Here is a 19,635-nt window from a genome sequence, read left to right on the forward strand (position 1 = left end):
AATGATAAAGCAAGTTGACGAGAAGGGGGTACTTTTATTCTTTCACAGGGCACCAACAAATCCATCAATTACGATGCTAAACGAGAAATTTGCACAATTATTTTCATCGTCATCGTCATTATATCCCCACCGCATCACCGTTATCATTATTGTCGTCACTATTATCATCACCCTTACCAGCATCATTATCACCATCATCCTCATCATCATCATGGACATCAATTATAAAAATCGATATGAACAACGCTATAAAATGTCATAATGAAATGCATTTTCTCTTTATTTTGGGACTTTTTTGTCCTCCCTTACAATGTTTCAGATCTGAGCCAATTAAAACTGAAAGACATACAATGAAGAACACACAGCTATTTTAAAGTTAATTTTGTCATTCCAACGAAAGAATATCAAACAAGTAATCAGTCGTTTAAATTGATAACATCTCATTTGCTTGAAAGAAATTATTATTAAGATACTCCCTTTTGCAGAACTCTCATAAATTGGTGTCTTTCTTACCTCGACATTTATAGCGTTCATGGAGAAGAATGTCTTCTCTTTTTTCTCTGGCGGGTAGAGTTTATTTCTCGCGGCTGCTGACCGACTCCGACGCTTCCCGGCAGACAGAACAGCCACTGTTACAAAGTGTGGGAAGAAAGAAAACAATTGCATTTAACCATTAAATGTTGGTTCAAGGAATGAGACATTTTTATTTCCATTATCAGTATTGTATCTATAAATTGAGAGGAGGACAAAATTCACTGAGGCCTTTGGGAATGATTCAATGTAATGGTAGCCCTGTCGTGATATGGAACTATATTGTGGTCCTGGGTCTTGAAAGGGATAGGGTGAGGATAATGGTGAGATGGGGTGATGTATATCGGCTTCACCCTGTGTGCTAAGTGCGCCACGCATTAATCATAAATATGTTCTATCTTAGCTTAAAGTGACTTGGTAACATTGTTGAAGGTTAATGAAAAAAATTGCTTAATTTTTGTATAAAATGTTATAATACGTATTATATTCCCTCTAGTGTACTAACCCTCTGACATGCAAAAAATCCTGAAAAAAATCTCAAACCACGAAGATATCTATGGTTTTCTTTGAAGGCGTCGATGTACGACACCCTCTACCAGTGATTAAAATGGTCCCTGATATTCAGAAAATGGTGATCGTTATTGTGCTACCTGATTTGTTTATATTTTTGTAATAAATTGAAATTCAATTGAATTCATTGTGACACATCTTATCATGATGTTGACTTACTGCTTCGTTTAATGGCTGCATCTTTCTTCCAGCTCTCATCGTGCATGAAATACCTGTCAGGTAGCTGTCCTTTCTTGTGAAGAGGCTTCATTTCTCGAATTTCAGCTACTACTGTACATTTACCCTGTACAGAAAAATATATAATAATGTTAATCATTATAAATAGCAGTTCACTACTTGAGGTTCATATGCATTGTAGGCCACTTGGCAAAGGATAAAGAAGAAAAACAGATATGTATTATTTTTAAAATGCATCATTGAAAATTTTTCGTTCGTTCAAGAAAAATCCATTTTTGATAGCCAAGAGTAGCGAATGATATCATAACAGGTTTATATTCAAGCTTCCGTTTTAAGAAGAGTCAGATATTGGTTGATTGCTTGATAAAAAACAAATTTTGATTTTTTTTTTGTTTACCTCTTTGACGACGTAGATGTACTCGCTTGCCATTATGTCCTCAGTGATAACTGTGCCTGGCCTATTAATTGAAAGAAAAATCAATACAGTTATCGAATAATATATTGTAATACTATATTTTTTGCATTTAATCTCTCCATATTATGTAGATCAACGAAATGGGATAGACAATGTGCTATTGAAATTGACCTTGGGTTGTCATACTTCGAACGCCTTTGCAATTATATCGTATGTATTCATCCACCTTCACCTAGCTCTTCTTCGGTTTCTTCATTATCGTGTCTTGTGCGTTTTGACCGAAATATATTAACACTTAAGACAATAAAATGACAGGGTTGGTTTTAAAAACTTACTTGAAGAATTTGGTATAGATGGCTTTGGGTTGTTTCCTAAGCGTCTCTTGAGTAGCTGAGATGTATATATCATGGGCGTGGCAAAACTCGATCAGTTCATCACGCTTCTGTTCCAAGGGACGCTTAATGATGTTATCAAAATCCTACCAAGAAAGAAAACATATAAAAAAATTAATTCGATATAACATTACGATATTGATTCCACTTTTATTCAATTATTATGTTATCTATTGACTGTTGTTTTGGGAGAGGATTATTGAATCTGGTTGCAGGAAAGCTGAAAATGGCAATTTAGTAAAGGCTCTCGTGTGACAACATTAAAATCTTGTGGTTTTGAAAGCAAGAGAGGCAGAACAAATTGAAGCATTTTACAAGTATTATGGACAGTTGTTATGAATTAATATCAAAGCTTTTGCTACCGTGCATTCTCAATTAGAAAATAATGTTCAAACCTGCATTTATTCCCATTTGATTTAAACATTTTAATCATCGATTACTAGGACTGATTAATATGTGAAGAAGTACTTACGTCTCCATTGATAAGAAGTACCTCCACTTCATCCTTGCATACAACGCTAGCAGAACGTACTGTGTTATGCAGAAGGCTATATTCCTATTTACAAACAACATATTTATTTATACATTTTAGAGATTTCGATGTGTTCAGCTGTATACGATTAACTTGTTCTTTCTTCAGAAGATAATATCTAAAGTGTTTTAACACTATAGATAATTATTCATGTCATAATGCATTAACAAATAATGATTGTATAATTATTGTAAGATAATCAATATTTTAGATTATGAATGATCGTCATTTTCCTTTCCCTTTATGCATATTTATAATTTCGTTATAATCATTACTTATAATAATTATTACCACCATCGTCATAATGAATCATATGCTAGACCCACATCAAAATCACCATGGTCACCACCACCACCACCATCATCATCATCACCATCAATCATCATAACCATTATCATCATGGTCACCACCACCACCACCACCTCCAATATCATCATCATCATCACAATGGTCACAACCACAACAACCACCACCACCACCACCACCACCACCACCACCACCACCACCACCACCACCAAAGGAAAAGAATGGACGGAATGTAATACTTACTCCAAATGATTCTCCCGACGTCAACTGCGTGATCGTCCTGACAAACGTCTCCCCATTCCGTGGGTCGGTCTCCTTCTGATTCACCAGGCATGTGCCAGAGAGGACGATGTAGAAACCAGAGGCTACGTGACCTTCCTTCAGCACTATCCTCCTGGGCTCGAACCTAAGATCAAACACGATCATTGTATTTCCTTAGATCAGCAAAACATATTAACTAACAAAATAATTTGGTGTCGATGAAGATGAAGATTGATGTCGATCAAGGATTCTACACAAACTTTCAGTGGCGGATACAGGATTACCTTCCAAGAGAACACAGCCACTGACTAGCAAGAACAAAGTCGTTGTGTAAATTGTTTTTCTTTTTTGTATTGAAGGTATGCCAGATTCCCTACAAGGGGCAAGTGCCCCCCCCCCCGAATCCGCCAATGTAAAAGACCCAGACTACCCTATTATATTAAGACCATTGCACTACCCCCGAACAACATCACATCATTGATACCTGTACATTATGTATAAATGTTTATTATTTTCAATGCATGACTATGCATGACTTTCTATGTTTGATTGTTTCTGTTTTTTGTTTTCTGTCGGCCCAAAATTATTTATTGACTTTGTCTTTTGTATGAATGTATGATTGTGTATTCATATACAACCATGTAAATAACGCGAATTTCCATTGTAAAAGGGACAATAACTATGAACCATATGAATGAACTTTATATAATCGGAAAAGAATACCAAACGTTGTTGATCTAATATTTTGTAGACTTGTAAGAAAAGATGCTTCATGTTTACCTCAAGTACTCCATGTACTTGACGAGTGCGACCTGTGTCTCCGGCTGATATTCGGCGAAAGCTTTGTTCTTCCTCAAGAGAGCCATGACCTAGAAATAACAATCATCATAAATCATTAGAATTTAAAAGTATATACTAGATTGTTTTAACGAAAAATTATATTTTATTGTTGAAGCATATTATGATATACCCAGACACTGTTATTCCGGACGTGTTGTGAATCCGAACAGTAAAGTGATTTCAAACGGCAACTTGAAGAACTTTACAAACAATATTTCATAAATCTTCTAAGATTTTGTTGAACAATATCATAAAGGACAAGTATATTTGAAAAATATGTTTCGTTCAATCCGATGGTAAAAGAAAAGACTTTATGGTTTGTTAAGACAGTGTCCGGAAACCCAACCCCTATCATAACTAAGGCATATAAGGGTAGGATGACGGTATGACCCAGGAAGACTCCATAAGGAATTAAAGAAGAGAACTATGGTGCCGAAAAAAACAAATAAGAACAATAGAAACAGATAAGGAGGGAAATAATATAGACAGGTAGATACGAAAGTTAACCATAAAGTTTGATAAACATTTATAATAATCCTCTGAATGATAAGAATACAGTTAGACATGGCTGATCGTTATTTCTAAAAGAGAAGACTTTATGGTTTGTTAAGACAGTGTCCGGAAACCCAACCCCTATCATAACTAAGGCATATAAGGGTAGGATGACGGTATGACCCAGGAAGACTCCATAAGGAATTAAAGAAGAGAACTATGGTGCCGACAAAAACAAATAAGAACAATAGAAACAGATAAGGAGGGAAATAATATAGACAGGTAGATACGAAAGTTAACCATAAAGTTTGATAAACATTTATAATAATCCTCTGAATAATAAGAATACAGTTAGACATGGCTGATCGTTATTTCTAAAAGAGAAGACTTTATGGTTTGTTAAGACAGTGTCCGGAAACCCAACCCCTATCATAACTAAGGCATATAAGGGTAGGATGACGGTATGACCCAGGAAGACTCCATAAGGAATTAAAGAAGAGAACTAAGGTGCCGACAAAAACAAATAAGAACAGTAGAAACAGATAAGGAGGGAAATAATATAGACAGGTAGATACGAAAGTTAACCATAAAGTATTGATACAAATATATAATAATCCTCTGAATAATAAGAATACAGTTAGACATAGCTGATCGTTATTTCTTTAAAATATTGATAAAAATGTCGAGAAATCGGAAAAACTCACCACTTCAATGTCTGCTCGCGTCCTCTGTTCTGGTCTTAGAGAAAGAATCATCTTCAACTTCTCCGATCCTCTCGTCTGCACAAAAAATAAGATTTTGTATTTAATGAGAGAAATGTAGGTGTATCATACGGTGTATATTTTTATGGCTATCTCATGCTAGATTTAGTCACATCTATTCTGCTAAAAATCACTTCATTACCAGCCTTCATGTACTTGACTGATCTCTGAGAAGTGACTAACTTTTGTTTTTAAGTGGCCCAAACGTTGTGGAGCGGTGTGTGCAGCGCTTTGTATAACCGCAAGGAAAGGGTGCTATATCAAATATATTTTTGATTGATTGATTGATTAAGAAATTATATTTGATCTATATCTAATCTTACAAATAAATTCATGGCTGATGGATACTAATTGATAGGCAAAATCACCTCCCCCCCCCCCCCCCCCCCTCACCCAACCCCCTATACGCTCTTCTCTCTCCGTCACTTACACAATGTGTGTTTTTTTTTTTTTTCCTTTGTTAGCTTCGCATCCTCCCTAAAATGGTTTAATGTAATCGTGTATAATTATGACCAAATCACAAGCATGTCAGATCGTCATACCGCGAGAAAAATAATTACTTTCCTGAAGAATTCACAAAACCGTAAAAAGTACGAATCGCCGACATCCCATTGAAACGCGTGTTAGTTTCAACCTATATGCGTTTCAATAGGATGTCGTCGAATTAGTATTTGACGCTTTCGTGAAACACTGCCATTAAAGGTAAAGACCAGTTATGGTCATGCGATTGCATTGTGAAAGAAACGTTGTGGAATCGATCAGAAAAGGTTGATCATCTATAGCATCTGGCATCTGCAAGGTTCTGGAATCATCAAAATGATAAGAAATTTGGCCCATTCTTCGTAAAGTTACAAGCACTATAAACAGAAAGATGTATATGGGACTACCCTATATCTCTCACAGTCCATGAGAGAAACAAATTTACCAAATATATGAATTAGTAATGAGAGCTTCCATTTCATTTTTTGAAATTGGGGCGTTTCCAATACTGGTCTTTACCTTTAATGTCAAAAGCTTTACGAGATTTTTGTTTTGTCTTACCACCCTGAGTTTGGAGAACATGATTAGATCGAAGGCTAGATTCTGTTCTAGATCAGCTCTCATATTGAGATGCATCTCATGAAGGGACCATTGTTTCGTTGCTTCGTCTTTCACGTAACTGTCGGTAGATAGAAAGGATTCGATGATGATTATATCAGGATGGTGGTGATGATTTATAATTTTGCAAATACCTGTATTAGTCTTGCCATGAATTCTGACTGAGCTACACATTCAATATCACCGTCTATGAAAATGACGCCAGGTACTGCTTACATCGTGATATGGAGTACAAGATAATTGTAGATAATTTGATTATCCAAGACATTACAAAATTCAATTAAATATCGAAATTTAAACAATCTCGTTCCTCTTGAAGAATGCTTTGAATATTTGATATGAATACTAAACAAAGCGGCGTGACGCCACTGTGCGATTTTGATTCGAATCGGCTTTTCCTCTTATATAGGAGAGCTTGCAATACCCTGAAACTACGATTTTAGTACCAACATGATTTTATATGCGTGAATGTTCATATCAAATAATATCGTAATGTCTTCTAAAGTGGGGCTGTAGTCAGATCGTACAGTGTACGATGGGCTTTAGAAAAATTAAATATAATTTGAATGTAATTTGAATGTTACCTTTTCATTGAGAGACAAATCCCGGCTATGACTCGAACTGTTTTACAAACCCGGCGAAACTTTTCTCTCGCCTGTAACCATTTCAGAAAGAAAGAGAGGGAGAGAGAGAGAGAGAGAGAGAGAGGTAAATGTTAGAGTTAATGTGACGCATTTCGGCTACATAATATTTTTCGAATTGACTAAAAGGTCATTAGGTAAAAAAAATATATAACTTGTCTCTCTCTTAATACTGAACTTAGCACCCCATTTTACATTCTTACCTTGATTTCATGTCGACCATAGGTCTATATTTAGCAAAGTAAGCTGTGCTTTATTAATCTTCAATCAAAATAGTGAACATTACTCATTTTTACAATTAACATGATATAGGAGGGATACAGCGTAAACATGAAGTTTGAAATGATTGCAGCACTCGATTAAACTATTATTAATTAAACTAAACTAAACTAAACTAAACTAACAGCCTATAATTATGACATGGCGCTGATGAAGATGAAGAAGAGATAGGTTATCCTAGTAGATTCTTGCACTGGTCAAACATTTCGCTGTAACAATACAAGGCAACTATCTCAGCGATCGCTTAATCCTACTAAGATCCGTATTATTTTGCGTTCTGAAAGATCTTGTATGCTTAATAGACTAACAAAAAACTAACAGTTAGTGAGTCACATGGCATGAAATGTGCTTTAAATGCAAAATACCAATGTTATTCTAACTTAAGTAATAGGCGTAATTGTAGATGTGTCGCAAAAGTCATTTTTGCACAAAAGTATACAATGAATTCCCTCCTTCTAATAACATAGATTATGATGATTAATTCACAATAATTGATTACATACAGATTTTATTTCAGAGTCCGAACTCTGACATAATATATATATTTCGAATCTGAATCTGGATCTGAATGTAGTACCAATTCTCGGTATTTTGGATGTATCGATATTACTGCTGATTATGACACACATTGATCATAATCATATTGGTATCAATCACTCATTTATCGGATGAAAACTAAATGAGCCCTTTATTAAACCCCAGAAAGAAATATTACGAGATATATACCAAGTAAATATTTTGACGTCCATGCAGTATCCAACACTTGCTCAAAATAAATTGTGAAAATCATATACTTTATAGCTTCTGGACCATTTACAAATTGAGTGTCGATCGGAATGTTTAAGGAATAGACAACAGAATCGTTGGTTCCAAACAAAGTTTCCACAGAGAAATGTTTAAAAGACAATTAATTCGACCAGAAAACACCTGTTTTTTCCAAAAGAGTTGTTACATGACTTATTCTTTTGTTAATGATAATTCAAATTCTTGGCAAAAGTATGATGGTTTTGTAATTATGTGACTTGATTTATATTATTGTATCATTGAATGTAAACCATGTATAATTAATAAATCCTCTGATGAGGCAAAGAAGAAAACATATTGGTAACAATGATTTCAGATTTTTCGCCGAAATGATACACCTGTTGTCGTAATATTGATTTTGGCAACAGTAATGTTTGGCAACAATAAAGTTACAGCATTTATGCAGTTCCACTAAAGTTTTTGTTTTTGCCTTATTTCTATCACCGCCATGCAGATCTCCAGCTCCGAAAAACTCACCCCTTCTACCGGTCTCGCCCCAAACTTCCAGATGATATAGTCACTTTGAGATACCGCATTTCTCCTTCTACCAACTGGTCTTGTATTACAATCTTCCCCACTCCATCCTTTAAAAATGGGATGCATTGATTTACCAGTTCCGCCTCGCGAACGGCGGTTCTTTCTAACATCTCTTTCCAAATCCACGGATTCACATGGCAAATCGGGCGAAATCATCGTCAGTCAGATTTCCTCATTACTTGAGAAACTTGGCCAAGAACTTGACGAAAGATTAGGAATGCAGTGCGTCTTTCCAAATTGAGAGCTTGAAACTTTCCAAACAAAATCATGAAGGAATTGAATATTGTTGTACTCATGAACATCTAAGGGCGTCCGTTTCCCCCAAACGAAACATAGATTGTGATATCAAGAGTGACGGGTGGCAAGCTCATGGGGCAGCGGGTGGCGACCTGGTTAATTCAAATACAATGGCAATCCATACCTCATTTAAAAATCAAGGTTCTATCATTATTTTGAATAAAAATATTGATCAGAAATTCTCCCGAGTCGAAGAACCGCGTCCGAAAGTTAGTGAAAGGGTCTCATCAAAAGCTGCTCTCGCATAAATAATGTCAACGACATCCTCAAAAATAGTTGTTAAAGTATATAAATACGGCGACAAGACAAAACTCATTGAAAATCCAGTCTTCACAAGTCCAACCTGAACAACACCAAATCGTTGTCTTCTCTACCATCGACATTCCTCATAATACCGTCAAATGTGACAAATCAGAACTCATATGGGTTCGTCTAGACAAAGAAATAGTCATCACTGTTTCACCGAAATCAAATATAAGCACCAATAATAGGCTAAATGACCTTTTGCAGTCCCTGGTTTCCTGGAAACGGAATCATCTTAGCGAACATCATGACATCTTAATTGGTACTGTACTTGACTATTCTTGGTAAACCTTCGGACCGTCTTGTCCAGCAAAGTCCGGACAGGAATCGTAATGACCACTGACTGCAGATTATGTAAATAAAACTGTTTGGAGACAGTCTAAATAAATATCAGGCTTATTTTTCAGACCTCGAAAAAAAAAGGTCGTTCCCTACGAATGGTAGATAACTTTTGGTCTGTTTATCAGGTGATTATCAGGTTGCCTAATATCTCCTTGGTTGAACCAGTTTTAATCTTGATTTTTTTTTTCCGACACACAGTAAGTTCCCCCATTTAATACCGCTTTTAAGTGATAGAGCAAAGGGTCGACAATCTTTGGATCCGCCTCCTTTTGGAGTTTCATTGTAAATGAATTTTGATTTGTCTCTTTTTGGCTTCTGATTCTACATCATGATACTTAAAAAATATATCATAAAACACCTTAAATGATAATTTTAGATTATAATTTTCAGTGGGATAATAATATATAATAATAATTGACACATTTGAGGAAGTCTGTAAAAATGACTATTTTTGCAAATGAGAGAGAGAGAGAGAGATAGAATTTGTATCACTGCTTGCCTTTTAAATATTTGATTTTAAATCCAGCATACGATGCTGGAATTATAAATCTCGCTCGATATTAGAAGTACATGTACAACACAATGAAACAATACTACATAATAGTTACAAGGCTTTACAAGCTTTAAAAAAAAATGTACAATGTGTAATGATCACTTACCGTTTCTGCCGGCCGATTAAAGCGAGTATTCTGATGAAGGATAAAGAAAAGAAGGATAAGTGAACAAAATTATTAATTATATTTATCAATTGACTGGGGGTGATTATCAGGGGGTGGTTATCCGGGGGTGGATGTCCAGGGGGTAGGTGTCCGGATACGGTATAAAACACCTTGATCGTAGCCACTCATTGGCCTCATCGATTCCGTCATGGTCGAGAATCGCAAGACTCTAACACGTGTGATGCGAAGTATATTTAGGGCAATTAACAGAGAAAACCACAGAGCGTATTCATGGACTTATTCTCTAAGAGGCTGTTCACACCGCAATGAGATAGCGCGGTCTATCGTAGCACCCCTTTTTTCTAGCGCGCGCTGGACGGCGCTATCTCTCGTGGACCACCCCCAAGAGGTGCTCCAGTGGCACGCCGTTTTGGCTCGCCGTGGCTCGCTGTTGGGCGGACCGAAACGACGTTATACCTTCCACACCGCAGAGATAGCGCGGTCTAGCGCGCGCTATCTCTGCCGGTGTGAACAGCCTCTTAGTTCCCTCAGAACAATAGGTTATCGGAGAGAAAATCGAACCGAGAAGGGACGCTCCATGTAAGAAGAAAATAGAAAATGACCCGGATCGATAATGACGAGAGTGAAACTCTGCGAGGAATCTATTCATTGTATAGAATTGTCTGAAGACAAAGTGTTGATCTAAATAAGATAAACTTTGACAGGTATGGGTCAATATATTTCTATTCAGCATTCTTTTACCCCGCCATTGTCAAACTATAGTACACTGGGTCTGTTTGCGGTACGCTGTCAATACGGGCTTTTGAATGGGTACCAAGATAAGTGACAAAGATTGGTATACCCCTCAAAAATACTTACGTAAACTTTTGTCGACTATATGAAATCATCTATTATTATGTTGACATTAGTGTGGACATTAATTCACTGTAACCAGAACAGTGTATGCAGTGTATTGCAACAGGGGCGTAGCGTAATTCCAGTCAGGGGGTGTCTTACTCCCGGCACAGGAGATAAACAGTTGCTGAATCAAAACAATGTCTTTATAGAGAGCAGTAACTTTTCTTCCCCATCTATACTCTCCATCCTTCTCTATCTCTCTCTCTATCTCTCTCTCTCTCTCTCTCTCTCTCTTTCTATGTCCCACTCTCTCTCTCTCTCTCTCTCTCTCTCTCTCTCTCTCTCTCTCTCTCTTTCTCTCTTCATCCCCTTCTTATTAATAATAAATAACTTCCATTCCCAGTGTTGCCTTAAAAACAATTTTCCTACAATGGCCAAGAAAGCACCCAGCCCCCATGGAATAACACGTAACTGTGTCTAGTTTTCGATTTAATTACCCTTTTGGGAATACAAACAATCGACGCAAACCATTCTCAAATGTGTCTTCATTCGCGTCATCATGTTACAAAATCGATTCGCTTTATTGTGACATCTCACGTCACGAATGTTGTCTGACTATGTTGAAGAAATAAGTGATACCCCCACGCAGATGAAAGGAAGACACTAATACCTGAACAATAGATTGAGAGAATGTTTTTTTATGGAACGGGAGAAAGATGAGAATGTACAGCTTCTGAAAGGACGGTTTCCTGCTTTCCAATTCTCACTAGAAAAAAAATCTTCCGCAGATCAGAAATGTACGATGCATTGCGCCTCAATATAATATAATAAAATATATACTTGATTATCTCCATTCTTATCATGAAAATTGTCCTAATTTGCCCTTAAGCAATCTTTCAGAGCGATAGACAGCATTACCCCCTTATCTAATATCTTAATAATTATATGTCAACAAATTCAAAGCTATAATACATGCATTAACCTATTCGGGAGTTGTGTCGTCTCGCATTGTCCACGCCAAAGGGACCGCCCCCCCCCCACCCCCGATCTCTATGACGAAACCAAGGGCGAAGCAGTCGAACATGCACTGTTATTCAGCTTTCTCAGTCTCCCTTCCGGAGATACAAGATATACAAGCAAGATACAAGATATTTCATTTGGTCTTTGCAAACAAGTTACATAGAAATTCGGTTTCCACTGGCTTTATAGTAATATTCAAGAAAACACATAATTACAAGAAATAAATACGTCACGAATATAGAAATAGATGACATATTACGGAACAAACACAGCAAAAGATAATGAATCGACAAAAGTGGTCATTGGTACTTCAAATCGTGAGTTTCAGAATTACGCCTTGGTCATTTGTATTTCAAATCAAAATAGTTTCAGTATTAATTAATTTCCGACGCAGAAGTTCAACGTTTAACCTATGAGTTGAATGTTTGAACAGAGTCGGGAACAAATGAATATCTGAATGGTGAAAGGCGGGTTGGGGTGGGGTGGGGCGAAGTCGGATCCCAGAACGATTAAATGAATAAAATAAATGAAGTGGATGGGTATTGTCTTTCACGATTGCACAGACCTTATCAACAATTTGCTTAGTACGATTACACTCGACAGAAGCTAATTCCACCCCTATTATGCGCTGTGCTAATTTACGTGGCCTTTCCAATCAGCAGAGAAGAAAAAGACAGAGAAGAAGAAGAAGAAGGAGAAGAAGAAGAAGAAGAAGGAGAAGAAGGAGAAGAAGGAGAAGAAAGAGAAGAAGGAGGAGAAGAAGAAGGAGAAGAAAGAGAAGAAAGAGGAGAAGAAGAAGAAGAAGAAGAAGAAGGTAAGAGGAGGAGAAGAAAGAGGAGGAGAGGGATGAGGAGGAGTAGAAGGATGAGGAGGATAAGAAGAAGACGACGACGACGAAGAAGAAGAAGAAGAAAAGGGAGAAAAAGTAGAAGAATTTATGAATATATTTATCGCTTTCGATAATATTGGTCGAAAGTTTTGCTAGGCTTACATGGATTTTTAACTGAATAGATGGATTCGAAGAGATCGTAGAAATGATTAATCGCGTACTAATTGGGAACAACTTTAGAATACCCCACCACAAAGATTGACCAAACGTTCGTAGGGTACCAAATACTTCACCAATGAAGCTAAATCTCAAGACTTAAAAATGTCTAGGTAACACTAAACCTTATCATAATCCTAACTCTAACCTTAACCCTAACCCTAGGTCTTCAACGTTTATGTACATTAACCCCATTGGTGGGGTATTCTAAAGTTAAGCCCTTTTGATGATTAACAAAACAAAGAACCAACGTTTGATTTTTTTTTAAAACTCTACATTGTGATTTAACTTACCCTATATTGGGACAACTTTCTCAACCTCTCTTTCCGCGCTCGACGAGCGAGCGACTCTCCGTGGTGCGAAGCCGATGACGAACTCCTCCCATCGTTAGACGCAGAGCTAAGACTCCGTTCACGACCACCGCTTAGTCCTCCATGCGAGACGGCTGTCATCATAGTCACGTCGAAAACGCTCTGTTTACGACACTGGTCGTCATCAGCTTTGCTGGAATTATCATGTTGTGGCTCCTCCTCTGGTTCAATGATCTTCGTCGGAACTGCGACCTGGGCGTCGCCATTTGTTTTCTCGACATCGTTTAGGTTCTCATCGACTTCTACTTTCTTGGGATGATCTTCACTAGTCACATGCATTCGGGGTTTTGTGGTTAAAGTTGGAACTCGTCTTCCATCTCTTTTGTCATCTTCGGCATCTGTAGCTGCGGCATCTGTAGCTGCAGCATCCCCCGTCCAACCATTGTTTTTGGTATCAATGTCATTGTCCTTCCCGTCTCCCTTTGTCTGACCCTCCGTGGTCCGTGTCTCTTGGCTAACATTTTGGTCTTTACCCACAATAATCTCTTCGACATCGCTATCAATAGTAGAATTTCTTCTCCTCGACAAGGAGGATGACGTCCGTCTGCCCAGTCGACTACCGGGACGACTGCTACCAGGTCGACTCCCCAGTGGGACACTTTCGGGCCGCTTTATCACGTAGCCGTATTTTTCCCGATCTGGAGATCGATGACGCCGAGCGACAGGGCTTGATTTCGGTCTACCTTGACGATATTTAGCCATCTGTCTTTCTCTCTGTGTCGATGTCATCGTGTGACCTGTTGTTTGAGGTCGAACCCATGGTTTTCGGTACTGATTAATGACACCAATTCGATCATCCCGAGGGGTGCAAACTCTACTCCCGGGTCTCGACTCTCCATGATTATTAAAATGCTCCTCCTGCTTCATGGCATGCTCGTCCAACTTCTCGACGTCCCTTTCGTCAACCGCTGGCACTGTTGACGTCGATGGAGGCCTTGCATTAGATCCAGGGGCAGATCCTCGACTCGAAGGTGGACGATGTGAAACATTCCCTGAATATTTCTTGTGAAAACTTGACTGCTCCATCACTCAAGCACAAGAGATATAGGTTTTCGTAAAAATCATGGTCATCACTTGCTAGTTGTTAAGGTTTACTTTAAACCACTCAAATTTGAACGACTGTACATGTAAAAGCGTCAATGTAACAACGTTATCATTTCCTGTTCAGTCGCATCTGAATACACACACTAAACATGATAAACGAACTCCAAAGTCCAAGAAGATTTTTTCGTATTGGTTTCCGAGCAGTCCCGAGACGCAAAGTCCCAAACATTGACCAAGTTATTGAGATCTTTTAGGCTATTCCTTCCAATGCCATATAACAAATCAAACGCTTAGCAGTGGATAGCGGAAAACGGGATGATACATTAATTCCGTATTGAAGAAGATAGTTTAGCGATGGTGTCACTGTGTCCAGCCTTCAATTCCTTCATTCCAACAACTGATTAATGCCCTTCGAACGGAGGTGAATTTTAGTCCAAATGTAACGGGGGCACCATGCAGAAAGAATTGGCATATTTACCGTTCGCTCATTAAATGTTCTTTCCACACGTTTATCTGTTGACACGGAGTTGTCTTTATGACTCCTTCACTTTATGGGATTCCAGTAGCATGTGGTAGAGCTATAGTAGATGGTCCGCCGGGCTCTCTTTATCGATATCTTCTCTAGCGTATCACTGCGCTTTTATAATGAGAGGGTTAAATTCCTTTATTACATGGTGCACCCGTCCCCTTTTATTCAAAAGAACCAATTCCGATGGATTGTATTCGACTGATATGCTCCGAATGATTTGAAATGGGCGCACTTTGTTCTGTTGCCCGGGTGATGGGTCTATCAATTGCATGTAGCGGTACTGCGTTGGTCTATCATGTACGAAGTTCATCTAATGTTGAACTGGATGTTTGCCAGCAGGTGATTCGTAACAACGCGGTGTTGACTCGGTCAACCATTTTCCGTTTGAAAAAAGAAATGATATATGAATTTGGAAAGATAATTGAATTATGATTTGGGGTAATGGCTGGACGCTTTTTAAAAAAGTTTTTGTGACAAGTATATAAATATAAAATTAGACCTTTATATAAAAGATGGATCAATGATATCAAGATTTAGTCATAACCAAACATACACTACTATCGTTAGTTTTGTTCAAGCTCTTGGTGTATTCCTGATTTTTTTTTTCTCGATGTAAATGTATGCTATCATTGCTATGTATTTCTATTTTCTGTTATCTATCTGTCCATTTCGCCATCTACCATTTTTTTGTTCATTCGTTCGTTAACTGTCTCGTCTTTTCCCTTTAATTGCGCCTACTGATTTACCTAAGGACTGATTCCACACAGTGTACATTGTTTTCTTAATTTAAAAAAAGAATAGATTTATTAATTAAACTTTGTTGACGAAATCACCGAAGTCAAGATCCACCATCTCGTCATTTAAAAAATGCATTGCACAGTTCTGTTCTGTTCATGCTGCAGATGTACAGATCATGCTACATAAAGGAAAGACAATGTCACAGTGTATCTCGTCTTCTAGCTCCGACGAAAGTTTTGAAGGGGTCACACCCACTTTCTAGCCAACGCCCTCGATGCTGTCATCATGTCTTCTCGCTTCACGAAGATCAACATGACGGAACTAAACACCGTCGCGTCATCTTTCTTATAATCGCTAAGTTGCAGTGACAATAGACATCAAACAATTTCAACTCCAATTTACTAACCACAGTTTCTGAATGAGCGATTCAAAATGCTGTAAGATTTTACAAGCAATGACTTTGCTACAACAAGTCCATCAATATTTTGCTATCAGCAAGGCTTGATTAATCAATATTTCTTCAGCCGCTTTGTTTTTGTCGCCATGATTTTAATCAACAACATTATGTTCACAAGAAAGGAATCGATAACCTTTGACACATAACACAATTATGGTGTCACGCATGTAGATGAATCAACGAACCGAGATGCCTTGTTTACCCCCAAGATGTTAATCTAGCACGCTCCATTTCGAACTTGAATTCTACTGTTAATCGATTTATCCTATATTTCAACAATAACGCATTAAACATGATAAGTAGGTACAAAATACATAATCAATTATCAAACCATTTGACTCAATACGAAAGTACGTGTACCAAAATAATAATTTGTTTACGAATATGATTTTACCTTAAGATAATTTCATATATATTTCTATATTCTATATTCAGTTTTCTATATTCTATATACAATTTTCTTTCTTCTATATTTTCTATATTATATATTATTTTTTCTCCACTCCTCCGTACTACATAGTAAACATAATTATATTTCATGTTCATTGAATTGAATTGGTGAAAAAAATACAATTATGTTCATTGAACCGAATACTCTTACGAGTAATTATTAATTTAAAGGGCAAGTCCACTCCAAAAATAATTTACTTTCAATAGAAGCAGAACAAATCAGACAAGACAATCAAAAAAAGTTTGATAAAGTAGGAAAAAGTGGTAAAGGGTACGGTGAGAAGAAAAAAAACTAGATTTTAGAGAAGAGATATTGAAGGTCAATGCTACAGAAAGGGATTACAGTCGCCTTCAAAATAATAGACCCCCAAAGCCATATTTACCCTAGCACATTAACCGAAGATACGATCGTGAAGACTGTCGAGAAATTAACTTGAGGACAATTTCAGTACCATTTCGCCTGTACATAAATCACTTTCGAATTACTTTATATTATGTAATACTGTTGTGCCTGTTTGGATTACGTAATGTGTGTCATTGTCATGGTAGTACATTTCAGTAGGTGGTGCACAATAAGGGAGTTTACAGATACAATCTGCGCATGGGCAGATAAAGGTCATTTGTACCAAATAGGTAAAACCCACCAGAGATGAATACTGAATATAGCTCATGAAAGTTATGTAACATTATTCATTTATGCACCAACGGTACATTCTAAGATGCGCAGGTGGAAGTATTCTTTTCAAGAGGGCAAACAAAAGGTATTCATGAAGCACATCTAGGACTTTGGCAGTTATTATTCTAAGATGCTCAACGTGGAACTTCTCCATGTGTAAAATATCTGTGGATATTTGGGGTCATTTGTACCATGTGCTATCTGTTAACTTCCTTATACTGAACTTGCCTTTGGTTGATTTTTTTCGAAAGTCTGTGCGATCGTGTTATATGTTTTTTTTTAAATTATCGTTTTGAGACGGAATAACACATTCTTACCATTATAAAAGTATATTTATTTTCCACCTCCCTAACTGGAAAGTTGATATTTGGGCTAGAGGCGTCAGCCCCTGAAATGTGCAAATACGCCTATAAAATAAATCGATGGGCATGCCAAACTTTCAGCAACATACTCTGTTTGTAAAATAAATGAACAGATAAAATAACAATTATGTAGTAATGAAATTGTCATTTAGAATATCACTTTTGTAAATGTGCGTATCCCGAAAAGTCGTAAGATTACAACACAACTCGGTGTAACATCATCTTTATGAATCGAAAGATACATCTATTTCAAAACGCCTCTCCCACGATTACAATTACACTATATTTAACTTTTTAAAAATGAGGGGAAAAGCACCCCGCAACAATGATGGACATGAAAATCACAGTAACAATAATATTAAGTGACCTTTGAATTCCGGGATATTCCGTTGCATGACATGTAATCGTGATCTTTAACATGATTGGGAGTTAAGTATTGTTTATTCAAGTCCATGATTTAAACTGTTATCATGAAACAATTCATAGATAAAGATGATATCAGCGAATATTACATTGTTGCAGTGCTGTGCAAATATGAATAGTCTATTTATATTAGCTGCATGTCTCCGACGCCTGTCTCTCTTTTTGCAATCACACTTTTATTACAAAACGTGATATTCTCTCTCTGTTTTTTTTAACGATCTTCCTCTCCTTTACTCGTTTGTCACCACACGCTGGAGATCGTATCGGAACGTTTGCTTTTTACATACATGTAAAAGTTCTCTCTGTAAAAAAAAAAATGAGACTGCCCAGGTTTGTAATGATAATTAATTAAAAGATTTACGGCTAGAACAAAATGGCTCATTTCGACTTTCCAGAAATTATCAGTTCTCATTTTCAAGACGGGGGAGGGGGTGGGGGGGGGGTACAAAATGGCCTGCTCTTTGTGTCGCCATCCCTCCCCATCTCTGTATCTCCCTCTGTCGACAAACATCTCCAAAGTGTATAACATAATTATATATATCATTATATCTTAGGCCATGGGAGGTGGAGGTGTTTCTTCAACCTGATATCTGCCGGGGATTGGAGGGGGGGGGGGCAACCAAAGGGGCGGGGTCAAACACAATATTGGAGGGTGTAGTTGACGACTAAGGGCAGCGTCAGCTCGCTGCGCCAGTCATCAGTATACGTCTCTGCCGAGTGACACACCCCCTCCTCTCCTTAAAAAGTCTTCCAACAAATCTCTCTCCCCCCCCCCCTCTCTCTCTTTCTTCGCCCATCTAACTTTACACCAATTTACAATATGTTTACGATGTGTTGCGTGTATTACATTATCGACTTTATAATATTGAATTGTAATAGACCATGAGCCTGCATATACTAGTTAAGCGTGCATGCAGGCAAAAGTGGCAATATGTGAATTATCACAAATTATTCGCAAATAATTAGCATTATAACGCACTGCATATTTGTTTAGCATTGGAGAAAAAAAATTAAAAGCCCGGTACTGCGGTTGTTTAGATAATTTTGCCTTAATACTACTAATGCGTTACAGAGATAACTTCCTTATATGACATAATTATCAGCTTTGAAAAGTTGATAAGAAATCATTTTAGTTTACATACAGTTAAAGGTGTCGCATTTTATCTCTTTTTTATCGGATGATTATCAGTAATATTTCATTTGAGAGACGGATGTAATTTCTTATCAGGCCATAAAGTCGTTACTTTTCGATAATCAAAATAGATTTACAACGAGGCTACATACATCAATTGAAATATTGCGAAATAAATAACACCTAGAATGGGATATAGAGACTAAGAAGTAAAAACAAGTAAGAGATGAAGGGAAAGGAAAAGCGAATTCAAGGGGAAGGGGTGTAAGAGAGGGAGGGGGAGAGAGTGTCGA

The 19,635-nt window shown here is 37.3% G+C and overlaps 1 protein-coding gene across 1 annotated transcript; it reads right to left on the bottom strand.

Annotated features, from left to right (window-relative positions):
• Positions 1-118: 118 nt before the first annotated feature.
• Positions 119-15,182, bottom strand: LOC584085. Its single transcript, XM_011666241.2, has 13 exons — positions 13,454-15,182; positions 10,238-10,267; positions 6,960-7,030; positions 6,319-6,436; positions 5,221-5,295; positions 3,965-4,053; positions 3,167-3,329; positions 2,558-2,641; positions 2,029-2,171; positions 1,676-1,736; positions 1,261-1,384; positions 514-629; positions 119-199 (listed from the first exon to the last, which is right to left on the bottom strand). Exons 1-13 carry the CDS (start codon positions 14,555-14,557, stop codon positions 119-121), a joined length of 2,259 nt encoding a protein of 752 aa, XP_011664543.1. The 5' UTR covers positions 14,558-15,182.
• Between the last annotated feature and the right edge of the window lie 4,453 nt (positions 15,183-19,635).

The sequence above is a fragment of the Strongylocentrotus purpuratus genome, unplaced genomic scaffold (assembly GCF_000002235.5).
Source record: "Strongylocentrotus purpuratus isolate Spur 01 unplaced genomic scaffold, Spur_5.0 spur5_scaffold_11, whole genome shotgun sequence".
Classification (NCBI taxonomy): Eukaryota; Metazoa; Echinodermata; class Echinoidea; order Camarodonta; family Strongylocentrotidae; genus Strongylocentrotus; species Strongylocentrotus purpuratus.